The sequence below is a fragment of the Delphinapterus leucas genome, chromosome X (genome assembly GCF_059928025.1).
Source record: "Delphinapterus leucas isolate spDelLeu-1000000601 "Yukka" chromosome X, BTC_Dleu_Yukka2, whole genome shotgun sequence".
NCBI lineage: Eukaryota > Metazoa > Chordata > Mammalia > Artiodactyla > Monodontidae > Delphinapterus > Delphinapterus leucas.
The window spans coordinates 88,951,531-88,978,311 of NC_143150.1; the positions used below are offsets into that span (position 1 = coordinate 88,951,531).

Sequence of the window (26,781 nt, forward strand, 5' to 3'; positions counted from 1 at the left end):
CATGGTATATTCACAGTCAAGATTTGTTACATGAATTCATTAATACATTTACTGAATACTGCGTATATGTAAGGCTCAGTGATGAACAATGTAGAGAATAAGATATGACTAAGACAGGATCCCTGATTTATATGGGGGCAAAACAGTATAATGCAGTATTTGTCAATTACAAGAATGCCTCAGAATCATCCAGAAGGCTTTTTAAAACACAGATTTCTAGGCCCTATGCCCCTGCCCCAGAGCTTTTGATTCAGTAGATCTGCGTAGGGCACAAGAATTTCCATTTCTTACAAGAAATGATGCTGATACTACTACTCCCGGGAGCATACTCCATCATTTACTAACTGTGTGACCTTGGGCAAGTTACTTAACCTCTCTGTGCCTCATGTATCATTTGTTTTCTGCCAATAGGGAATAAAAGTTATACTCAAGTGCATTATGCGTGTTAAATGAGTTAGTATCTTAAAAGAGGATCTTAAAATACAGGAAGGGGAACAGGAAGCCAACCTTATGCTAATTTAGCATCTTTCTGTGGTATGAACTGAACAAATTTGAGAGGGACTCTTGGCTCCTTGGTTTTGGGCACTGTGATTATATTAACTTAGCTCAAAGAAGCAGGATCCTTTTTTTTTTTTTTTAAGCTCTTTAAGACTGTTGACTCATCTGGAGCTTAAAGTCAAGTAAATCCCCTAAGCCCTTTTCACGCTTGATGCTGCCAAGCCAAGTTCCTATTGTCTTGTTCTGCTGCAGCTTACGTCCTTATGCCTAAAGGCCAAGCTTCACATTTATCCCCTTTTCAGCTAGTTGACTTTGACCCTACTGCCTGTTAAGGTCATTTTTCAATCTTGATTCTGTCATCCAGTGGCTCTCCCTCCTGCTTTAGGTACTTCAAAGTTGACAAGCTAGACTTCCATGTTTTTATTTAAATTGGTTTAAATTGTTGAATAGTACTGGACATTCCCTTACAATTAACATCAGCCTATTCAAAAGCAACCTTGTGGACATGATCATTTACCTGGTTATGAATCTGCCTAATATCACTATATTCCAGCCCACAATACCATTTTTGTCACCTTGTTCACCAGATTCGTCTAACATTTTGTTGTCATTTTATGTGGGCCCTGTAACCTCTCTCCCTCACTTACTCCACAGCAGCCATGCTATTCTCTTCACTGTCCACAAACATCCCAGGCAGTCTCCCTTCTCTGGGCGGGTTCTTATTCTTCCTCTTGACCCCCAAAAAACTCTTCCCCCAGATACCTGCATTGCTCACTACCTCATTTCATTCAAATGTCATCTCACCAGAGAAGCCATCCCTGGCCACCTGTCTAAAACAACACCCCCATCAGTCTCCATTCCCCTTTTCCTGCTTTATTTTTCTTCATATCGCATTATTTTCTATATTTATTTGTGTATTTATTTATGGTCTGCATCCTTCCATTAGAATATAAATTCCACAAGAGCAAAGATCATTTATATCTTGTCTATCACTGTATATCAGAACATAACAAGGACAGGCACAAAGAATGCCCTCAATACATATATGTTGAATGAATGAATGAATGTCTTAACTACCATTGTGTTAACATATATTTTGTAAAATAAAATGTTGAAAAGGGATAACATGTTCAGGGAGGGTAGCTACTTCCAAGCTATGCTACTGAAGGGACATAGCAGACTCCACTTGCAGCTATGAGCCCTGGCAAGCCCTGAAGGTTTGGTGCATGACAGGCTAGCTGGCTTAGGAGGTCTTCAAGCTCCACTGGCCAGTGAGTAGAAATTGGCCCATAGAGGAAGCTTGCTTTAGATTTTTCCAGGCAAAACAGCCGTGAAATCTGCTCAAGTCAGCAGTCTTCCTCTTCAGGCTCCCTTTTACCCAGGTTACAACAAATGGGACACTTCAACTTGCCTCTCTCCCTGTGGCACACACCATTCAGGAGCAAGCCACATGCTTTTTTCCCTTTGCATTTATTTTTGCTGAGGCATCCCTGGCAAGCCACAAGCTCAGAGGTTTGGAGGCTCACAATTTGTCTCGCATCTCCTATGAGGCCATTGCTCACTGCCTGTCTCCCTGCCAACAGGCTCTATGACCCAGTATGAGCTGGCAGGCTATGGCAATTTAGACTGCTATAACTCCACTTCTCTATGGGGAACTTCAGTGTTGGGGATTATTAAAAGCCTCTCTCTTGTCCAGACAATTTCCCTATAGTCTTGTTTCCCCTGATAATTAGTATGATAACTTAGATTGCTCTGCCAGAACTTTAGAGGAGCGATTAAAGCTCCCTGCTTCACTCCACATTGATATGTTCTGTCATTAGCTCCTGGCTGAAAGGCAGCCTTTTCTCCCCATCTTTCCTGACCTTGTATCTTCTCAGTGTAAGAACTGAGCTATCCCAGGCAGAGAGAGGACAAGTTGGGTGTGCTGATCCTCCTCCTGGGCTCTCAACCTTCTCCTTCTTCAGTTTTCCCTTGACATTTTATTGATCTTTGGTTGTGGCACCAATTATTTTTATTCCTTGTGTTCCAATACACTGCTGTGTATGAATCTGTCTCCCCAGCTTGAGGGCAAGAGCTAGACCCCTAGCAGTATGTAGCATGATGATTGGCATATAGTAGTTGCTCAGCAAATGTTGGTTACCTGGCAACAGCTGGGCAAAGACCAGCTATTGTTGTTTTCTTAAAAGCCCCTTTGGTTTGCATCTAACTTCCCCTCTGTCCCTCAGTCTCAGAGGCACAGGGAAGCTGTGGGAGGTGTTGGATGTCTATTATCTTGATTGTGGTGATGGTATCATGGGTGTTTGCATATGTCTGAACTCATTAAATTGTACACATTAAATGTATGCAGTTCTTTGTATATCAATTATACCTCAATAAAGTTGTTTTTAAAAAGTCTTTGCAAAATTTGATGTTAAGTCATGCCTTGCTTCCATCTAAATGGCCCTTTTCTTTTTTTCCCTTTTCTTTCTGTTGTATGCATTATTAGGCCAATTAGTAGTATCTCCAGATTTCTGGAATCTTGATTGGTCTTCAGCCTGTTCATGCCCCCTTCTCATCTTCATCAACTCCAAAAGTGGCGATCACCAAGGGATCATCTTCCTCCGGAAATTCAAGCAATACCTTAACCCGTCTCAAGTGTTTGACCTTTCGAAGGGTGGACCTGAAGCCGGGTAAGCATGGGGTAAGGGATGTAGTTGTGGGTATAGAAGGGACTCCCCCCTCTACACATTCTAGAGTAGGATAGGCTTCCTGGAATTAGTTCTAATACCTGGGCAGGAAAGGTCTATTTTCTCAAGTCAGGACACAAACACAACTCCACAGCATCTTGAGTTGGCTGGCTGGAGGACTTTTAGCCCTCTCCCAGAAATCCTTTCAAGCCTATGTCCTGCTCTCAGATTTGCTTCACCTTTTCCAGTTGGAAAAGGTAACTATGTCTCCTGACTTCAGAGTAGGAGGCAAATGGATATTACTTTCCACCATTCCTGTCACTCACTCTTTTTCTTGGGGGCAAGTAGATACATCTCTACTACAGGCCTGTTTTATTTAGAGACCATCTGGCTGTTCAGCCCTGGTTTCTGTGAACCCACTGGCAACTGTGCAAGATATTCTTCCTGGGCCTCAGCAAGTAGATTAGGCTAGGCAGCTAGTAACTTCCAGAACAAGGTTGGGCAAAGAAGAGTGTAGGTTGAGGCAAGGCCTGATCTCCAGGATTGCCTGTGGGAGCGTTCCCTATGATCTTAGGTACACAGAGAGATAGGGGTTAAGGGAAAAGAAAACATGTAGCCTGATAGCAGGGTGCAGAAGCAGCAGTCCTTAGCTCCTGGCACATTGTAGGAAAGAGTTGTAAAACTCATCAGCTCATGAAATAACTCCCCTTTCCCCTCTTCCTTCCAGGCTCTGCATGTTCAAGAACTTTGTTCGCTTTCGCATTGTGGTTTGTGGTGGAGACGGCAGTGTGAGCTGGGTCTTATCTCTGATTGATGCCTTTGGATTACAGGAACGGGTGAGTCCCTAGCTGACTTAATTTAGCCATTGCTAAAGAGACTGGCAGTGTGGAGCTGCTTATCCCAAGAAGTCCCTGGTCTTTACTCTCCTTGTCTGTAAAATACACGTTTCCTACTGGTTTCACAGTCAACGTGACTGGTAGATTCCCAATCTAAGCCTGCTCACCTATACCATTTTCTGGTTATCTAATAGTAGGAAGGAAGAAAGAGGAAGTTAGCAGAAAAAAATGAGCAGTGCTCTATTTCCCAAGCCCCAAAATGAAGATTTGAAGGGGAGGAAAGCAAGAAAAACAGAAGTGGCATCAGGCAGCATTCAACTCCCAATTCCCTACCCCTCCTGAGGCCACTGAGTTTCTTCCCTGAGTCTCTAGAGTAGCAGAAATGTTCCTCTACCTCTCTCCCCTCTCCCTAAGCAGCCCCCTGCTCTTCTGACTGCAGTGGCTTTGTCTCCTTAAGGCACCTTACCTCTTTGGCCCAGCCTAGATAGAAATTTGTGGTTATATATCTCTTTTAAAAGCATGGCTACAAATATTGTCATATTCCAGCAACGTGTCCCCTTACTGAGTAGGTTCTGTATTGCCAAGAGTGGGACCCAACTCCTTAGGGAAAATTTCACTCAACTTCAAACATCTTCCTATTACACTTCCTAAAATCATAGGTCCCTTATTGCCACTAGTTTTGAGACCATATTTTTTTCCCCAAAAAGCACCCTCTGGGTTCTTTTATGGGTGGATCTTGGTAGGATTGTCTGAAAAGGGTGCCCGGTTTTGTTCTTGCAGTGTCAGCTGGCAGTCATCCCTCTTGGAACCGGTAATGATCTGGCCCGTGTCCTTGGCTGGGGTGCGTTCTGGAACAAAAACAAATCACCTCTGAACATCCTCAACAGAGTGGAGCAAGCTAGTGTGAGGATTCTAGACAGGTGAGTAGCTGAAAGATGAGGTCGTTGTGGCTCTTCCATTCCCTTGCCAGTTACTCCCAGTGACATCATCTCAATCAGGAATGTTCTAAGCTCCCTCACAGAGCTTCATTGCCTTTCTGGCTTCGGTGCAAGGAAATTTGGGGGACTTTGCCTATTAAGAAGCCAGGGTCTACTGTGTATCCTTTAAACATCACTGAAGCCCCTCTTCAAACTTAAAAGATCCTAGAGCAGGAGCACCCATTGGTAAATTTCAAGGGTTCTATAAACCTACTTCAAATTGCATAGCTAATTATCCATGTAAGCATATTTTTTCCTTGGGAAAGTTTCCATCTTTCTGTTCTATTCTAGGATAGTATAGAAACTATTCTATAGCTTCATCAGGTACTCAAAGAAACTCAAAAAAAAGAGGGCTCATAAACAACTGGCCTGGATTATCTGTGCCCTAGAGAAGAGACAGTATTTTCCTCCAATCCTCTGAGAAGAAAGACTTTCTATGTGGGGGCATAGTATTTGATTTATGGCTGCTCATAAGGATAACCTGGGGAGCTTTTTCAAGGTACCAAGCTGGGCCCTACCACAAATATTCTTATTCAGTAGGTCTTGGGTAGAGCCCTGGTATGTGTATTTTACAAAAGCACCTCAGGTGATCTTGGTAGTTACCACTGCTTGAGAAGCAGTGCTCTCTGAGAACTCTGTGGTGGAATTCCTTCCATCACACTGGCCTTGAGAAGTCATGAAGCAGAGGTCTCTCTTGGGGTATACCTTGAGATCAGGTGACCTGAGATAACTTGGGCAACCCCTACAACTCATCCCTACCCATCACATAAATATTTTGACCCCTTTCGTGACATGTGAAGCATTGGTGCCAACCTGTGATGAAACAGAGCCCTAAATATCTGTCTTTAAACTTCATTTCAGATGGAGTGTGATGATCCGTGAGACTCCCAGACAAACCCCATTACTAAGAGGACAAGTTGAAATGGATGTACCCCGATTTGAGGTAACAACTGCCTAGCTATAATTCAGGCCAACATCTTTATTACACATTGAAATAATAGGCTAAACCCAGAGAGAAGCTTTTGTATAGTCCATGGGCTTGATAAGGATGAGATCATTCAGGATTGGGGACATTTCAATTAGCAGTTATTTACCAAAAGCTGTGTTAGGTGTTGGGGATATAATTCAGTCAGCCATCTACTTATGCATTCACTCAAAATATTTATGGAAAGTATGGATTAACTACAGTGTGTTCCTTCCTCTTCAATTTTTGGAATAGTTTGAGAAGAATACGTATTAACTCTTCTTTGTATGTTTGGTAGAACTCCCCTGTGAAGCCATCCAGTCATGGACTTTGGTTAGCTGGGAGTTTCTTAAATTACAAATTCAGTTTCACTATTAGTGATCAGTCTGTTCAGATTGTCTATTTCTTCCTGATTCAGTCTTTAAAGATTGTATACTTCTAGAAATGTGTCTATTTCTTCTAGGTTGTTCAGTTTGTTGGCATATAACTGTTCATACTATTCTTTTATGATTTTTTGAATCTCTGTGGTATTGGTTGTTATGTCCCCTCTTTAATTTCTTATTTTATTTGGGTCCTCTCTCTTTTCTTCTTGGTGAGCCTCACTAAAGGTTTATCAATTTTATCTTTTCAAAGGACCAGATCTTGGTTTCATTGATCTTTTCTATTGTTTTTTTGGTCTCTGCTTTATTTATTTCCTCTCTGATCTTTATTATTTCCTGCCTTCTGATGACTTTGAGCTTTGTTTGCTCTTTTTCTAATTCTTTTAGTTGGTAATATAAGTTGTTTGAGATTTTTCTTGTTTCTTGAGGTAGGCCTGTATCACTGTAAACTTCCCTCTTAGAACTGCTTTGCTGCATCCCACAGATTTTGGAATGTTGTGCCTCCACTTTCATTTGTATCGAGGTATTTTCTGATTTCCTCTTTGATTTCATCATTGTCTCATCTTTTTTTTTAACATCTTTATTGGAGTATAATTGTTTACAATGGTGTGTTAGTTTCTGCTTTATAACAAAGTGAATCAGCTATACATATACATATATCCCCATATCTCCTCCCTCTTGTGTATCCCTCCCACCCTGCCTATCCCACCCCTCTAGGTGATCACAAAGCACTGAGCTGATCTCCCTGTGCTATGTGGCTGATTCCCACTAGCTATCTATTTTACACTTGGTAATGTATATATGTCCATGCCACTCTCTCACTTCATCCCAGCTTACCCTTCCCACTCCCAGTGTGCTTAAGTCCATTCTCTATGTCTGTGTCTTTATTCCTGTCCTGCCTCTAGGTTCTTCAGAACCTTTAAAAAAATTTTTTTTAGATTTCAAATATATGTGTTAGCATACGGTATTTGTTTTTCTCTTTCTGACTTACTTCACTCTGTATGACAGACTCTAGGTCCATCCACCCCACTAAAAATAACTCAATTTCGTTTCTTTTTATGGCTGAGTAATATTCCATTGTATATATGTGCCACATCTTCTTTATCCATTCATCTGATGAAGGACACTTAGGTTGCTTCCATGTCCTGGCTATTGTAAATAGAGCTGCAATGAACATTGTGGTACATGACTCTTTTTGAATTATGTCCCATTGGTTTATTTAGTAGCCTGTTGTTTAGTCTCCTGTTTGTGTTTTTCCATTTTACTTCCTGTAATTGATTTCTAGTTTCATACTGTTGTGGTCAGAAAAAATGCTTGATATAATTTCTATCTTCTTAAATTTGTTGAGACTTGTTTCATGGCCTAGCATGTGATCTATCCTGGAGAACATTCCATGTGCAATTGAAAAGAATGTGTATTCTGCTGCTTTTGGATGGAATGTCCTGTAGATAAGTCCAACTGTTCTATTGTGTCATTTAAGACACCATTTCCTTATTGATTTTCTCTCTGGATGATCTGTCCATTAAAATAAGTGAAGTGTTGGGCTTCCCTGGTGGTGCAGTTGTTGAGAGTCCACCTGCCGATGCAGGGGACATGGGTTCGTGCCCCAGCCTGGGAAGATCCCACATGCCGCAGAGCGGCTAGGCCCGTGAGCCATGGCCGCTGAGCCTGCGCATCCGGAGCCTGTGCTCTGCAATGGGAGAGGCCACAACAGTGAGAGGCCCGTGTACCGCAAAAAAAAAAAAAAAAAAAAAAAGTGAAGTGTTAAAGTCCCCTACCATTTTTGTATTATTGTCAATTTCTCCCTTCATGTTTGTTAATATTTGCTTTATATATTTAGGTGTTCCTGTATTAGGTGTGTATATGATAAAGAGTGTTATATCCTCTTATTGTATTGATCATTTTATCATTATATAATACCCTTAATCTTTTGTTATAGACTTTGTTTTAAAGATTATTTTGTCCTATATGAATATTACTACCCCCGTTTTCTTGTTGTTTCCATTTACATGAAATATCTTTTTCCATCCTCTGACTTTCAGTCTGTGTGTGTGTCTAACTCGAAGTGAGTCTCTTGTAAGCAGCATATAGATGGGTCTTCTTTTTTCATCCAATCAGCCACCCTATGTCTTTCAATTGGAGTATTTAGTCCAATGACCTTTAAAGTGATTATTGATAGGTATGTACTTATTGCCATTTTGTTAGTTGTATTCTGGTTGTGTTTGTACTTCTCTGTTCTTTTCTTCTTCTTTTAGTTTCTTCCTTTGTAGTTTGATGGTTTTCTTTATTGGTTTGCTTCTGTTCCTTTCTCTCTAGTTTTATATATCTATTGTAGGTTTTTAATTTGTGGTTACCAAGGGGCTCCTATATGTTGACCTACAACTGTATCTACTTTTTAAAAACTGTTACTCATTTAACTTCAAACACATTCTAAAATATCTACTTTTTTTACTCCCCTCCCCCATATTTTGTGTTTTTAATGTCATATTTTACATCTCCATATTTATCCCTTCACAGTTTATTGTAGTTATACTTGATTTAAAATTTTTTTCTTTAAATCTTTGTACTAGCTTACTTACTTGGTTGATCCTCAGCCTTTATTATATTTTTGCCTTTACTAGTGGAATTTGTTCCTTTCCCATAGAAATTTACTTTTTGTTATAGCCTTTTCAATTAGAGAAAACCCTTTAACATTTCTTTTAGGGTAGGTTTAGTATTGCTCAATTCTTTTAGTTTTTGCTTGTCTGAGAAGTTGTTTATCTCTCCTTCAATTCTAAATGATAATCTTGCTGGGAGAGCATCCTAGCTTGCAGGTTTTTCCCTTTTAGAACTTTATATGTATATCATGTCCTTCCTTCTGGCCTGCAAGTTTTCTGCAAAATATCAGCTTATAGCCTTATGGGGATTCCCTTATATATGACTCTTTGATTTTCTCTTGCTGCCTTTAGAATTCTTTATCTTAAACTTTTGCCATTTTAATTATTATGTCTTGGTATGCGTCTGTTTGGGTTCATCTTCTTTGGGACACTCTATGCTTCTTGTACCTGGATATTGGTTTCCTTCTTCAGTTTCAATAAATTTTCAGCCATAGCTTCATCAAAAACATTTTTAAGCCCCCTCTCCCTCTCTCTTCTTCTGGGACCTCTATAATACTTATGTTGGTATGCTTTGTGTTGTCCCAAATGTCCCTTAAACTGTTCTCATTTTTTTTAAATTTACTTTTTACTATTCTGATTGCATGATTTCCATTATTCTATCTTCCAGATCACGTATTCATTCTTCTGTATCACTTAGTCTGCTGTTAATTCCTTCTAGTGTGTTTTTCATTTCACCTTTTAAATTTTTTAATTTCCTTGTTAAAATTCTGTGTTCATCTATTCTTTTCCCTAATTCAGTTAGCCTATCTATTACTAATGCTTTGAATTCTTTATCTAGTAAATTGTTTATTTCTGTTTTATTAGTTGTTTTTTTTTTCAGGGGTTTTCTCCTGTTCTTTCAATGAAACAAATCCCTCTGTCTTCTCATTGTTCTTAACTTTTGCTGTCTCTATTCTATGAAATTAGATGAAACAGTTACCTTTTCCAGTCTTGAAGGTGTGTCCTTGTGTATGAGCATCCCCATACAGTCTGCATGTGCCCAGTGACTTTGGTGAGAGAGCTAGATCTGACTTGAGCACAAGTCATGTCTTTCCCTAGAGTGTGCTGGCAGCTATCACCTTGGTAGGAGGTGGTGCTGCAGATGGAGCAGCGAGAGCTAGAGTCATGTGTGAGCCAGGGCTTCTCCCTTTTTCAGTGGCCAACACCGCCCTCTTGGGGCTGGGGGCGGGTCCCAAATTGCTGGAGCAGAAGCACTGAGGGTCAAGTCCATGATGGCTCCATTCCCTCTAAGTGTGTTCTTTCCCCCGTCCCAGCACCAGCACACTAGCCCCAGAGGGGAACAGTGCTGGAGCAAGAGGGACTGGAGCAGGCATTTGGCATGGGTGTGGGCCTGGGTTCAGGCTGTGATGTCCCCAGTTCCACTTGGAATCCTGGAATACTTCTGATGTGGTGCCTCCATAAACGCCAGGTTGCTGCCCCTGCCCCATTCAGATGCCATTTGGGGTCTGGGCTGGCATAGTCCCTCAAATCTGAGCACTCCCCTCAGCCACCCTCACCCTAGCGTAGAGCTGTTATGGTGAAGCAAGTGGGGTAGAACAGGTGCTTGGTTCAGGCTGGCTGTGTGCCAGAGTGGTTGCAGGAAACTGGCCAGAGTCCCATTCAGTTTCAACCTGTTTTTTTTCTGCCTTGTTTCAGGAATAAGCAAGTGTGTGTGTGCTCTTCACTAGCAGAGTGTAGGTTTCTTTTGTTTGTTTGCTGTACAATATATCAAAGTTGCTTATTTATTTTATACATAGTGCTTTGTATCTCTTAATCTGATACCCCCATCTCACCCCTCCCTATTCCCTCTACACTGGTAACCACTAGTTTGTTCTCTACGTCTATAAGTCTGTTTCTGTTTTTGAAATAAATATACATTTGTTTTGTTTTTCACATTCCACATGTAAGCGATAAAATAGTGTATTTGATTTTTCTCACTGACGTATTTCACTAAGCATAATACCCTCAAGGTCCATCACATTGTTGCAAATGACAGAATTCCATTCTTTTGTGGGGGGCTGAGTAGTATTCCATTGTATATATAAACCACATCTGTATCCATTCATCTGTTGATGGGCACTTAGGTTGCTTCCATATCTTGACTATTGTAGATAGTGCTGCTATGAACATTGAGGTACATGCATCTTTTCAAATTAGTGTTTTTATTTTCTACAAATACATACCCAGCACTGAAATTCCTGGATCATATCATAGTTCTATTTTTAGTTTTTTAAAGAAACTCCGTACTGTTTTCTATAGTGGCTGGAAACAATGTACAACCCCACCAATAGTGTACTAGGGTTCCCATTTCTCCACATCCTCTCCAACATTTGTTACTTGTAGACATTTTGATGATAGTCATTCTGACAGGTGAGGTGATATCTCATTTTTGTTTTGCATTTCTCTAATAATTAGCAATGTTGAGCATCTTTTCATGTGCCTGTTAGCCATATGTATGTCTTCTTTGGAAAACTTTCTATTCAGGTCTTCTGCCCATTTGTTGACTGGGTTTTTTATTTTTTTGATATTGAGTTGTATGAGCTGTTTGTGTATTTTGGATATTAACCCCTTGTCAGCCACACCATTTGCAAATATTTTCTCCCTTTTCATAGGTTGTATTTTCATGTTATTGATAGTTTCCTTTGCTGTGCAAAAGCTTTTTAAGCTTAACTAGGCCCTATTACTTTATTTTTGCTTTATTTCCTTTGGCTTAGGAGATGGACCCAAAAAAATATTGTTACGATTTTTGTCAAAGAGTGTTCTGCCTATGTTCTCTTCTAGGAGTTTCATGGTGTCATGTCTTACATTTAGGTCTTTGAACCACTTTGAGCTTACTTATATACATGGTCTGAGGGAATGTTCTAATCTCATTGTTTTACATGTGGCTGTTCAGTTTTCCCAGTACCACTTGCTGAAGAGACTGTCTTTTCTCCATTGTATATTCTTACCTCCTTTGTCATAAAGTAATTGACAATAGGTGTGTGGGTTCACTTCTGGTTCTCTATTCTGCTCCTTTGATCTATGTGTCTGTTTCTGTGCCGGTACCATGCTGTTTTGATTTCTGTAGCTTTGTAGTATATTCTGAAGTCTAGGAGGGTTATACCTCCAGCTTTGTTCTTTTCTCTCAAGATGACTTTGGCAATTTGGAGTTTTTTGTGGCTCCCTATGGATTTTTATTTGTTCTCATTCTGTGAAAAATGTCATGGATATTTTTATAGGGATTTCATTAAATCTGTAGATTCCTTTATGTATTATGGCCATTTTAACAATATTAATTCTTCCAATCCAAGGGCACAGGATGATATCTTTCCATTTCTTTGAATTATCTTCAATTCCTTTCATCAATGTTTTATAGTTTTCAGATTATAGGTGTTTCACCTCCTTGGTTAAGTTTATTCTTGGTATTTTCTTTTTGGTATGATTTTAAACAGGATGATTTTTTACTTTCTGTTTCTGAAATTTCATTATTAGTGTATATAAATGCAACAGATTTCTGTATGGTAATCTTGTATCCTTCAACCTTGCTGAATTCATTTATTAGTCCTAATATTTGGGGGTGGAGACTTTAGAGTTCCCAATATAAAGTATCATGTCATCTGCAAATAGTGACAGTTTTACTTCTGCCCTTCCAATTTGGATGCCTTTTCTTTCTTTTACTTCTCTGATTGCTGTGCCTAGAACTTCCATTACTATGTTAAACAGAAGTGGTAAGAGTGGGCATCCTTGCCTTGGTCCAGAACTTAATGGGAAGTCTTTCAGCTTTTCACCATTGAGTATGATGTTGGCTATGGGTTTATCATAATGGCCTTAATTATGCTGAGATATGTTCCCTCTATACCCACTTGGATAAGAATTTTTATCATGAATGGATGTTGAAATTTTTCAAATGCTTTTCCTGCATCTACTGAGATGATCATTTGATTTTTATCCTTCCTTTTGTTAATGTGCATCACACTGATTGATTTGTGAATGTTGATTCACCCTCTTGACCCTGGAATAAATCCAACTTGATCATGGTGTTTGATCCCTTTTATATACTGTTGTATTCAGTTTGCTAATATTTCATTGAGGATTTTTGCATCTATATTCATCAAAGATATTGACCTATAATTTCTTTTTGTGTGTGTGTAGTTTCCTTGTCTGGTTTTGGTATCAGAGTAATGGTGGCCTTGTAGAATAAATCTGTGAGTGTTCCTTCCTTTTCAAGTTTTTGGAATAGTTTGAGAGGGATAAGTATTAGCTCTTCTCTATATGTTTGTTAGAATTCCCCTCTGAAGCCATCTGGTCCTGGATTGCTGTTTGCTGGAAGTTTTTTCTTTTATTACAGATTCAATTTTACTTGTAGTGATTAGTCTGTTCAAATTGTTTCTTCTTGAAGCAGTCTCGGCAGGCTGTATCTTTCTAGAAATTTGTTCATTTCTTCTAGGTTGTCCGATTTCTTGGCATATAACTGCTCATAGTATTCTCTTATGATTTTTTACATTTCTGTGTTATTGATTGTTATGTCTCCTCTTTCATTTCTTATTTTGTTTATTTGGATCCCCTCTCTTTTCTTCTGGGTGACCCTAGCTAAAGGTTTATGAATTTTATTTATCTTTTTAAAGAGCCAGCTCTTAGTTTTATTGATCTTTTCTATTGTTTTTTTGGATCTCTATTTTATTTATTTCCCCTATGATTATTATGTTTATTATTATATTATTATTATTTTATTATTATATTATTATTATTATTGCCTTCCTTCTCCTGACTTTGGGCTTTGTTTGTTCTTCTTTTTCTAATGCTTTTAGGTGGTAAGATGTTTACTCAAGATTTTTCCTGTTTCTTGAGGAAGGCCTGTATTGGTTCTAACTTCCCCCTTAGAACTGCTTTTGCTGCATCTCATAGATCTTAGGAAGTTGTGTTTCCGTTTTCTTTTGTCTTGAGGTATTTTCTGATTTCCTCTTTGGTTTCATCATGTCCCATTGTGTTTTTTTTAAACATCTTTATTGTAGTATAATTGCTTTACAATGGTGTGTTAGTTTCTGCTTTATAACAAAGTGAATCAGTTATACATATACAAATGTTCCCATATCTCTTGCGTCTCCCTCCCTCCCAACCTCCCTATTCCACCCCTATAGGTGATCACAAACCACCTAGCTGATCTCCCTGTGCTATGCGGCTGCTTCCCACTAGCTATCTATTTTATGTTTGGTAGTGTATATATGTCCATGCCACTCTCTCACTTTGTCAAAGCTTACCCTTCCCCCGCCCCATATCCTCAAGTCCATTCTCTAGTAGGTCTGTATCTTTATTCCCGTCTTACCCCTAGGTACTTCATAACCTTTTTTTTTTCTTAGATTCCATATATACATGTTAGCATACAGTATTTGTTTTTCTCTTTCTGACTTACTTCACTCTGTATGACAGATTCTAGGTCCATCCACCTCACTACAAAAAACTCAATTTGCTTTCTTTTTATGGCTGAGTAATATTCCATTGTATATATGTGCCACATCTTCTTTATCCATTCATCTGATGATGGACACTTAGGTTGCTTCCATCTCCTGACTATTGTAAATAGAGCTGCAATGAACATTGTGGTACATGACTTTTTGAATTATGGTTTTCTCAGGGTATATGCCCAGTAGTGAGATTGCTGGGTTGTATGGTAGTTCTAATTTTAGTTTTTTAAGGAATCTCCATACTGTTCTCCATAGTGGCTGTACCAATTTACATTCCCACCAACAGTGCAAGAGGGTTCCCTTTTCTCCACACCCTCTCCAGCATTTATTGTTTCTAGATTTTTTGATGATGGCCATTCTGACCAGTGTGAGATGATATCTCATTGTAGTTTTGATTTGCATTTCTCTAATGATTAATGATGTTGAGCATTCTTTCATGTGTTTTGTTGTCAATCTGTATATCTTCTTTGGAGAAATGTCTATTTAGGTCTTCTGCCCGTTTTTGGATTGGGTTGCTTGTTGTTTTGTTATTGAGCTGCACGAGCTGCTTGTAAATTTTGGAGATTAATCTTTTGTCAGTTGCTTCATTTGCAAATATTTTCTCCCATTCTGAGGGTTGTCTTTTGGTCTTGCTTATGGTTTCCTTTGCTGTGCAAAAGCTTTGAAGTTTCATTAGGTCCCATTTGTTTATTTTTGTTTTTATTTCTATTTCTCTAGGAGGTGGGTCTAAAAGGATCTTGCTGTGATTTATGTCATATAGCATTCTGCCTATGTTTTCCTCTCAGAGTTTGATAGTGTCTGGCCTTACATTTAGGTCTTTAATACCTTTTGAGTTTATTTTTGTGTATGGTGTTAGGGAGTGTTCTAATTTCATACTTTTACATCTACCCGTCCAGTTTTCCTAGCACCACTTATTGAAGAGGCTGTCTTTTCTCCACTGTATATTCTTGCCTTCTTAATCAAAGATAAGGTGACCATATGTGCATGGGTTTATCTCTGGGCTTTCTATCCTGTTCCATTGATCTATATTCCTGTTTTTGTGCCAGTACCATACTGTCTTGATTACTGTAGCTTTGTAGGCTGAAGCTACAGTATAGTCTGAAGTCTGGGAGCCTGATTCCTCCAGCTCCATTTTTCGTTCTCAAGATTGTTTTGGCTATTCGGGGTCTTTTGTTTTTCCATACAAATTGTGAAATTTTTTGTTCTAGTTCTGTGAAAAATGCCAGTGGTAGTTTGATAGGGATTGCATTGAATCTGTACATTGCTTTGGGTAGTAGAGTCATTTTCACAATGTTGATTCTTGCAATCCAAGAACATGGTATATCTCTCCATCTATTTGTGTCATCTTTAATTTCTTTCATCAGTGTCTTATAATTTTCTGCATATAGGTCTTTTGTCTCCTTAGGTAGGTTTATTTCTAGATATTTTATTCTTTTTGTTGCAATTGTAAATGGGAGTGTTTTCTTAATTTCACTTTCAGATTTTTCATCATTAGTGTATAAGAATGCCAGAGATTTCTGTGCATTAATTTTGTATCCTGCTACTTTACCAAATTCATTGATTAGCTCTAGTAGTTTTCTGGTAGCATCTTTAGGATCCTCTGTATATAGTATCATGTCACCTGCAAACAGTGACAGCTTTACTTCTTCTTTTCCAATTTGGATTCCTTTTATTTCTTTTTCTTCTCTGATTGCTGTGGCTAAAACTTCCAAAACTCTGTTGAATAAGAGTGGTGAGAGTGGGCAACCTTGTCTTGCTCCTGATCTTAGTGGAACTGGTTTTTTAGTAGCATGTTGTGTAGTCTCCATGTGTTTGTTCTTTTCCCATTTTTCTTTCTGTAGTTGATTTCTAGTTTCATATTGTTTTGGTCATAAGAAATACTTGATATAATTTCTATCTTAAATTTATTGAGACTTCATTTGTGGCCTAGCATGTGATTTGTCCTGGAGAACATTCCATGTGCACTTGAAAAGAATATGTAATCTGCTGGTTTTGGATGGAATGTCCTGTAGATATCTATTAAGTCCAACTAGTCTATATTGTCATTTAAATCCACTGTTGTCTTATTATCTGTCTGGATGATATGTCCATTGATGTCAGTGGAATGTTAAAGTCCTCTACTATTATTGTATCTTTGTCAAATTCTCCCTTTATGTCTGCTAGTATTTGCTTTATATATTTAGGTGCTCCTATGTAGGTGCATATATGTTAACAATTGTAATATCTTCTTGTATTCATTCCTTTATCATTATACAATGCCCTTGTCTTTTGTTATAGTCTTCATTTTAAAGTCTTTTTTGTCCTTTATGAATATTGATATCACCACTTTCTTGTCATTAATGATTTCATGAAATATCATTGTCTATCCCCTCTCTTTTGTTCTGTGTGTATTTGGCCTGAAGAGATTCCCTTATAGCAGCATATTGAACAGTCTTGTCTTTTAATCCAGTCAAGCACCCTATGTCTTTTGATTGGAACACTTAGTCTCTTGACATTGAAAGTAATTATTGATAGGTATGTACTTATTGCCATTTTATTACTTGTTTTCCACTTGTTTTTATAGTTCTTCTCTGGTCACTTCTTCTTTTTGTTTCTCCCATTGTGATTTAATCATTTTCCTTAGTACTATGCTTGGGTTCCTTTCTTTTTGGTTTTTGTGTGTCTTTACCATGGCTACCATGATTTGTGGTTACCATGGGGTTCAAGTATACTGACCCATAATTATGTCTAAGTGACTTAAACTGATAGTCATTTAAGTTTAAACACATTCTAAAAGATCTACTTTTTTTTACTCCCCTCCCCAACATTTTGTGTTTTTTTAATATTTTATATCTTCATGCTTATCCCTTTACTGTTAATTGTCTTTATACTTGATTTTGCATTTTTTCTTCTTTTAATCTACGTGCTTGCTTATTTAATTGATCTTAAATCCTTACTATATATTTGCCTTTCTTATTTGGGAATTTCCGTTTCCTATAGATTCTTACTTCTTTTCTATTTAGAGAAGACCCTTCAACATCTCTTTTAGAGTAGACTTAGTATTGCTCATTTCTTTTAGTTTTTGCTTGTGTGAGAAGTTCTTTATCTCTCCTTCTAGTCTAAATGATAACCTTGCTGGGTAGAGTGTCCTATAGGTTGCAGCTTTTTCCCTTTCAGGACTTTGAATATATCTTGTCATTACCTTCTGGCCAGCAATGTTTCTGTGAAGAAATCAGCTGATAGCCTTATGGGGGTTCCCTGGTAACTGACTATTTTTCTCTTGCTGCCTTTAGAATCCTCTTTCAGTTTTGACATTTTAATTATGTGTCTTGGTGTGGTGTGGGTCTGTTTGGGTTCATCTTATTTGAGACGCTCTGTGCTTCTTGTACCTGGATATCTGTTTCTTTCTTCAGGCTTGGGAAGTTTTCAGCCATAATTTTCAGTCTTCTCTCTCTCCTCTCATTTTGGGACCCCTATAATGTGAAAAGTTCCACACACACACGCACACACACACACACACGTATATATACTTTTTGCTGTTCTGATTGTGATTTCCATTTTCTATCTTCCAGATCACTAATGTGTTTTTCTGTATCACCTAGTCTGCTGTTAATACCTTCCAGTGTGTTTTTCATTTCAGTTATTGTATTCTTCAGTTCTGACTAGTTATTTTCTTATATTTTCTAATTCCTTGTTAAAATTCTCACTGTGTTCATCTATTCTTTTCCCTAATTCAGTTAGCTTTCTTATTACAAATGCTTTGAATTTTTTATCTAGTAAGTTATTTATGTTCCATTAGCTGTTTTATCAGTGCTTTTCTCTTTCTCTTTCAATTGAGACAAATTCTTCTGTATTCTCATTTTGCTTATCTTTCTCTGTCTCTGTGAAATTAGGTGAAACAATTACCTATGGTGGTTTTAGAGGGATGTCCTTATGTGGGAGTATCCCTATACAGTCTACAAGGCCCCAGTGGCTTTGGTGGCAGAGCTGGATTTGATGTGAGCACAAGTCACATCTTTCCTCAGGGTGTGCTGGTAGCTGTCACCTTGATAGGAGGTGGGGCTGGAGATGGAGATGCTAGGGCCAGAGCAATGTGTGAGTCAGGGCTTCCCCTCTGTTCAGTGGTCATCACCACCCTATTGGGAGCAGGGTCAGGTCCCAAGGTGCTGGAGCAAAAGCCCTGAGGGTTGGGTCTGAGCTGGCTCAGTTCCTTTTAAGTGTGTGCTCTTTTCCCTCCCAGCACTGGCACCCTCACCCGAGTGGAGCAATGCTGGAGAAAGAGGGGCTGGTGTGGGTATTCAACAGTGGTGGGGGCATGGGCTGTGGTAGTCTGATTGCCATCAGAGATCTGGTCTGCCCCTGATGCTCCACCTGTGCAACTGCCAGTAACAGCTGCCCCCTGTGCCCAGATGCCACTTAGGGTTTGAGTCACCATAACATCTTTTTTTTAATTGACGTATAGTTGATTTACAATGTTTCAGGTGTAATACACACACACACACACACACACACACACACACACACACACACACACACACGTTCTTTTTCAGATTCTTTTCCAGTATAAGTTGGTACACCATAGCATCTTACAGCCAAGCTTTTTCCTTGTTGTGGCAGCCCTTAGTCCCATGTGGAGCTGCCATATGAGGCAAACTGTGCTGGAGCATTTGCTTGGCTCAGGCTAGCATGCATGCCAGAGTGGTCACAGGAAACCAGTCAGCCAGCTGGGTGGTTTCAATCCACCCTTTCTGCCCTGCTTTGGGAGCTAGCAAGTTTTCACGGCCTCCTCCCAAGCAGAGTCCAGGCATCCCACAGCTGTCCTATTAGTCCCACTGGTCCTTCAACCAGCCAAGGGGGCTCATCTTCCCTTTGTTGGGCCCAAGGTCTGTGGCATCCAATCTGTGGCTCAACCCACCACTCCCCAGGGAGGATCTCTACCTGTGTAATCCCCTTTCTCTTCTGAGTCCCCTCCTAGGGGCACAGGTCCCAACCTGATCGATTCTCTTCCCTTACTATCTGATTCTATGTGGATCTTTCTTACAGCCTTGAGTATATAGGAGTCTTTCTGCCAGTCTCCTGTTAGTTTTCAGTGAGAATTGTTCCACATGTAGATGTATTTTTGATGTATTCATGGGGGAAGGTGAGTTCCACTTCCTCCTACTCCTCCATCTTGAGTCCCTCCAAGTCTAAGTTTCTTACAGCCCTTCTGTTAGTCCCACTGGTTTTCTAACCAGCTAAGGGGACTTGTGTTCCTGATGTCAGATTCCAGGGCTGTGGTGCCCAATATGTGGCTGGAGCTGCTCACTCCCCAGGGAGGCTCTCTGTCTTTGTAATCCTCTCCTTCTTTTGTGTCCCCTCCCAGGGGCACAGGTCCCAACCTGATCACTTCTCTTCCCTTCTTATCCAATTTTGTGTGGATCTTTATTACAGCATTGGTTGTACAGGAGTCTTTCTGCCAGTCTCCAGTTAGTTTTCAGTGATAATTTCTCCACATTTAGATGCATTTTTGATGTGTTCATGGGGGAAGTGAGTTCCATGTCCTCCTAATCTGCCATCTTGATATCGTCCCCCAGGAAGTTTGAACTTCTATCTAAAAGCAATAAGAATTATATAAGGATTTTTCTTATTATGAAATTTTCAAATATATAGGAAATTTTAAATGGTAGCTTCTACCATTAATATTTCACTATACTTTCTTTATCACATATCTATCCATCTATCTATTCTTCTATCTAATAGAAAGGTTTAAAACAGAATATTTACATGTTATGTGGAGCAAAAATTGAAGGAATAAAGACTAGAGGCAAGGGAAAAAGATAGGCAGTGATGTAACTGTCTAGGCAAAAGATGATGGTGATTTGGACTGGTGAAGTGGTAATAGGAATAAGAAGAAGTGGACGTAGTTAAAACATATTGAAGAGATAGAATCATCAGGACTTGGTAGATGTTTGAATGTGGGGGGTGATGGAGAGGGATGAGTATAAGTTGTAGTTAGGAGTACAGACTCAAGAGCCAGACTACCTGAAATCAAATCCTGGCTGTGACATCTATCAGCTGTCCCTTCCCTATGCCTCAGTTTTCTGTTCTGTGAAATGGGGATAATAATCCTTATTTCATAAGATTTTTATAAGGGTTACCTGAAAAAATATATATGTATCTTAGAACAGAACCTAGCACATAGTAACTTCTATATAAGCGGATACTATTATTATATTTAACATTATATATAAGAGGTGACCCTCTGGTTGGAAAGATGTGGGTTCAAATCCCAGATCTATTATTTACTAGCTATGTAATATGAGATTGGTTTTTCATTTGAAACATGGAACAAATAGTAACTCCTTCATATGAGTTTTTGAGTATTAATTTAAATGAGAGGAAACAATATACGTCTTATTTTTAGAATGACCACAGATCTAAGATTATCTGTGGAGATCTTCCACAAGAATTCTTTAATTGTGATTATTTTCAGAGAGACAGTTGGGTTGCTGGTAAAGCATCAGTAGGAAGTAATGAGGGGGGTGAGGATGGGTAGCACACTATGTCACAGTGCTAAGATTCCAGGGCTCAACACTCCTTTTCCCCCTAGGCTGCTGCCGTCCAACACTTAGAATCTGCAACCACTGAGTTGAATAAAATCCTGAAGGCCAAGTACCCGACAGAGATGATCATTGCAACCAGGTCAGTCTTCCTTTGGCTCTCTACCTTTGGGATGTTTTTGCCCCTCATGGGCTGTTCCTCAGTCAGAGATGGGGCTCATTTTAATAGCTTGGGGGGTTGAGGCCAAGGAAAGCATATGTTTACCTTCCCAAATCAAATTTCTTCCAACTCAAACCTCCTGAATAGAAAGTTTACGGGGGAAAAAAGAAAAAAGATGAAATTGGGGTGAGGGCTCTTGCTACTCCAAAAAGACAAAATTGTAAGCCACAGATTTGGAAGAAGCGTTACAGAAGGGAAACACAACATCCCATACCATTCAAGAGCATAGCATAGCTCCCTACAGTAGGGAGACTTTGTTTTCCATTTAATACCTGGAAAATTCTCTGTGGTACCTGCTACAGCTGCTTTCTCATAGCTGAGCAATACATTCTCCCCTTCTAAATACGTGGGTCATTCATTTCTCCTGGGACTCTGGTGGGTTCCTTCCAAATCTACCACATTCTCTTTTGAGAAACAGTCCCTACAGGGACCATCGTCCCAAAGTCATTATGTTTGTACTAAATTAGCCAGGCCCTTGAACCATAGCTGATTTGACCCAGGGTGAAATCCTGACCCATGTTGGACTGACTGAATTCTGTTTCCTGGAAATTTGGAATTTGGGCTAAGAAATGCTAGTTAAATTCTCTTAGGCACTGGCATATTTCACCGTATGCACATGAAGAATCAGAATAAACAAAGAGGGGAGAGGGAGTGGGGGGAGAGGGACAAAGAGAGGGAGGGAGGAGAGATCAGGAAAGAGAGAGGGAGAAGGAAGAGGAGGAAGATGGAAACTAATGACATTATAAGAGAGAAGGTCTCTGGACCTCATGGTCCATGTCACATTGTGTCATCTATCTTATATTTCCAGATTCCTGTGCTCAGCAGTGGAAGATTTTGTAGTTGATATTGTAAAGGCCTGGAGCCGGATAAAACAGAACAATACAGCAATAGAGTCTGTGATTTTGAAAGTAAGTTTCCATCCTTTTTTCTTGTACTCTTTGTGGTGCCAGGGCCCCATTTTTAATAAAAGCAAATGTGCCTCTCACTGGGAATTGTAAAAGAGCAAGGAGGAGCAGCTGGTAAGCCTCCCTGATGGGGGAAATCCTCGTCAAACTTCCACCTTTCACCAAATGAAGAGTGGCACTATACATGCTTATCCATGTACCATGTACCTAAGCATATGCCAAGCATCTGTCCACACCGAGACACAAGCGTACACCAACATGTATGCACATGGTTGTATACCAGAACATTCTTGAAAATACATACAAATTCATGCTAGAAATACACCCACAGTCACCTCTATAACAACCACAGTAACAATAACAGCTAACAATTATATAGCACTTACTCTGTGCCAGGAACTGTTCTAAGCACTTATAATGTATTAACTTATTTAATCTTCACAACTACCCTAGAATATAAAAGCACAAATAGATTAAGTGACTTGCCTAAGTTTACAAACTATTAAGTGATGGAGCTGGGAATCAAGCCATAATCATGTAGTACACCCCCAAACATACACACAGACAAAGGCAGACACAAGGCACCCATGCAGAGCCACATCCACATTCATAGGAGCATGCCCATGAAAACACCAATCCAGAAATGTTTATCTTTCCTTAGTTTTGCCATATTACACATCATTTTACAGGCCACTCTGACATGAGAAAGACTAGGCAACATATATTGATGCCTGCAGCTGTTCTGTAACAAATAGTGTCTCTTTGACCGCCTAACACCCTTTGGCTATCTTATCACATCTACCCAAGCAGTTCTTTCCCTAAACTTTCATCTCCCCACATGTAGCTTTCTATGCTCAGTGTTTCCGGCCAACTAGTACCCCTCCCTACCTCTCCCCATACCATCTGACTCCTCATTCTGTCCTTTCAGGCACAAATCCCTCATAACAATGCCCTGTCTCCTTCTCCATATAGAGCGACTTAATGTATGACAAGCTCAGTGTCCTGATTGATATCCTTGCTGAGGATGCAGCAGTTGAGAAGAGTACCACAGCACATGCAGACAGTGCCAAGGCAGATGGAAAGCCCTTCATCCCTCAAATAGATCACATAGCCAAGTGCAAGTTGGAGCTGGCCACAAAGGCCCAGAATCTCCAAAAGTCCTTGAAACTCATCATATTCCAAGTTGAACAAGGTAAAGGCCCCAGGGTTGTGGTGATTGAGGCAGGGGAAAGAGAAGGTTCCTGTGGGTAGTTTAATGGTCTCCCTCGCTCTGGGTCTACTATTTGACAACACTACCAAAACTTGACTAGATTCTGCATTCATAAAGCATCCAAAGTCCATCCTCAGTCTCCACTGATTTGAAAAGCCTCAGTCCTGATAAGCTGCCCCTTTGGCTCCTCCTACCTCCCAGGCACTCAACTCTTGCTACTTATTTATTTTTGGAACTAACAATCATCCTAAACAATTACAGATGCTAAGTGGCTTCGCACAAAGTTCTGTCAGCTTCAACCTCCAGCCATGGAGTCTTTTTCCACCTGCTTCTGTCTCCTTCCAACCACTGAGCCTATGATGATTTTAGAAAGAAAATAGTGTTCATCTCTGCATGTCTTGCACAGTATTAATCAGGCACAAGGGCTCTGAGAGTGGTCCTGGCAGCTCTAGCATTGATTGCCATTTCCCATAACTCATGACAATCTGCAAGCTTCCAACTCAGTAAGAAAACTCTTTCAACTCCTCCAACTTCTTACTTTAACATTTTGGTTCCCACTTCTTCTCCACAATGCTTCTTTGAAAAACAGATCAGAAAATATAACACCAAGTGTGTTCTACCTGAGCTATTGGAATTGAACAGAAGTCCATGTAGCAGGGAAGTCCTTTTGGCTGGCCTTTGACCTTTAGCTACAATACCTTCTCCTGCCTTGGTACCTTTAGCTACAGTACCTTCTCCTGCCTTGGTACCTTTAGGTACAACCTCAGCCAAGTTTCTAAGAAAGAAAGGAAATAACCCTTCTGCACTGTGAAATCATTAAACAGCCAGTTTGCCTCTATTTCTGTAGGTAGTTTCCAAGTAGCAGGAATCAGATCAATCTGATGTAGCCATAACCCTGTCACAACTAATCCTCAGCCTGCTCCATCAATACATAAATCAGATTTAGAAGTGCAACTTGTGGCCCTGGGACAGAGAAAGGCTCCCCTGGCAGCACAGGGATTGAACCTATGAGCTTTGGCATAGGCTGAGCACCTGAGCTATACAATATATAGGCTGGTAAAAGAAAGGAGATTTCTCAAATATTCTGGGTATTGGTGAGACATTTGCTTGAAAGAACGGCCTGGTCCTAGAGGCTTAAGTTTAGAACAAAGGTCATGTGAGTAAATGAATTAACAAAGAGGCGAGAATGGAGGTAGAAGAACAGAAAGTTTCCCACCCTGCTCCCGCTACCCCTGGCCCCAAGCTTCTACTCACAGCCACATTTACTGGACGATAGGAAAAGAGTAACAAGTAAAACAGAGAAAGCTCAGGCACGGATGTGAAGAGACATGGCAATACTGTAAGAAAGCTGAAACCACAAACAGCATCATGGAGGAGATGTGATGATCAAATGGGAGTCTCCATTGTCTCCCCACACACTGACTGGTATTAACTGAACAAAAAAGATGCTCAAGAAATGTGACCAACCCTCCCTCCCTCCTTTCCTCCTTTTCTTCCTTCCTTTCCTTCCTCTCCTTCCTTCCTTCCCTCCTTCCTTCCACTTTTTCTCTATAGTTCTTGATGAGCAAAGCCGACAGACAATATCAGTCAAGAACTTTAGTTCAACTTTCTTCCTGGAAGATGACTCAGAAGATATTAACCAGATGAGCCCAAGACACCGTAATGATCTTTCTCTTCTCCTTCCTTCCTTTACTCTAAGCTTCATCTCTGTCTTCTAGTTCCCAGAGAATAAAGATGTATTTTCATGCATCTTCCTTTAGCCATAATCCTACTCTGCAGTAGATATCCCTCCCTCTTCTCCAGAAACCTCACAGTGTAAGACCCCATGCCTATGTCCAGAAGTAATGACCCCATTAGATACTTTGAAAAGGCTGGCCTGATGAAACCCAAGATTTGAAGCTGTTTCACTGCCAGCAAGCAAGCAGCCCAACCTTACTATTCTGTCAGTGGAAGTCCCTGTCCATCCAAGATGATCCCTCTTTGGAATGAGAACCCTGAATATTATCGAGGAGAAAGTCATTGAGCTTGATTCTGCTCCAACAGAGAAAGTGGGGTGAAATACAACTGGGGGGAAGGGCTTTCTTGTTTGTATCTGACACCAAGGTGACATCTTTTGTGTCTAGGTTCTCGTCTTGGTACTCTGTCTCCTATATCTTCTCTCAAAAGTGAAGACCTGGATAACCTCAATTTGGAGCACTTATATTTTACACCTGAAACTATGTAAGTATTTAAGCCTATCACCTTCCTGTGGCTTCTCCCTTTCTCTGGTTAAGAGAATAGTCTAAGGATACCCAGAGTCAAATGCTGACTATACTTACTAGTTGTGTGACCTTACACAAGTAATTCAACCAAACCTCAGTTTCCTCATGTATAAAATGGAGATAATTGTAGAACTTGCCAGATAGGTTTGCTGTATTTATTGAGTTTATATATCCAAAGTACTTGCATTGGGCAGTGTTTGGCACCCATAGTTAGGTGCTATATGTGTTACAGTTGTTATTATTTTTTTTAATTAAAACAACTTCATTTCATTTCAAAGAACCTGTTTTTCACTGTTGCCTTTAACAGTAAATGACTGGAGTTGCTAAGAAGTAAGTGGGCATTGAGGGGACTAGCTAGCAAATCTAAAGACATCTGTCTCAATAGCCCTACCTCTTTAGAATATTCCCAGTAGCCAAGTTCCATCACATTCACTTATTTTGAGTTCCATTAAGAAAATCAGTTACATCAGTTAGAGAATCCCCAATTTCTGGACTGTGGTCAAGGAAGACAAATCTCATGTGAGAGATGTAGGGTCAGTTTAGTAATGAATAAAAAAAATCTGTGGTTAAGTAGCTAAATTGTACCTATTTTCAGTTTCTCAAAAGAAGGACACAGCTAGCAATTATTTAAGTTTTCTGCAGCTTCCCAGTTATTCCTGTATTCAACTCCCATTCCCCTCCACTTTACCATTGGCTTAAGCTCATGTATGAGGCCTCAATGGACCTACCTAATGAGTTTTGATCAATGGTGTGCTGGAAAATGTTTAACAACCAGCTCTCTGTGGGGAGGAAAGCCCTGATTTATTCCTGGCGTAAACCTTTCCATCATGGCCTATTTCAAGCTACTGATATAATGTCATTGAATGCAGAGTTGGGAATTATAGGCATAATCAGCTTACATAAACTGGTATGAACTGGCTCCAGCACACCACTGGTTTTAATGGATGGATGCAGAAGAATAAAACAAACTGCTTGGTTTTGTTGTTGTTGTATATGTATCTACCCTCTTTTAACAGTTTTTTTTCCTTCAAATGTATGATCACTTTGCCCTTTGATGTGAAAGTGCTACAAAGGAGTTCAGACATCTCTGGAAACAGTAATACAGACTTTACTCTCATCATATATTTTTATCTGAGATACTTAAATCTTCTTTCTTTATGGGAATAAGTCAATGACTCTTATTTCCCTTTATTTTATGTGGAGAAGATAATGGCCACTCATATCTGACAGCCTCCAAAGATGACTTCTTTATTATGAATCCCAATTCCA

General features: G+C 39.7%; 1 protein-coding gene across 1 annotated transcript in view; it reads left to right on the top strand.

Moving 5' to 3' along the window:
- DGKK (diacylglycerol kinase kappa) overlaps positions 1 to 26,781 on the top strand; it is a 160,458-nt gene that overhangs the window by 118,828 nt on the left and 14,849 nt on the right. Inside the window, exons 9-17 of the mRNA XM_089904546.1 lie at positions 2,984 to 3,167; positions 3,892 to 4,000; positions 4,781 to 4,920; positions 5,839 to 5,920; positions 20,967 to 21,058; positions 21,945 to 22,044; positions 23,014 to 23,233; positions 24,806 to 24,910; positions 25,375 to 25,471. Of these exons, the coding sequence (XP_089760672.1) occupies positions 2,984 to 3,167; positions 3,892 to 4,000; positions 4,781 to 4,920; positions 5,839 to 5,920; positions 20,967 to 21,058; positions 21,945 to 22,044; positions 23,014 to 23,233; positions 24,806 to 24,910; positions 25,375 to 25,471 (1,129 nt within the window). The remainder of the gene's footprint in view (positions 1 to 2,983; positions 3,168 to 3,891; positions 4,001 to 4,780; positions 4,921 to 5,838; positions 5,921 to 20,966; positions 21,059 to 21,944; positions 22,045 to 23,013; positions 23,234 to 24,805; positions 24,911 to 25,374; positions 25,472 to 26,781) is intronic.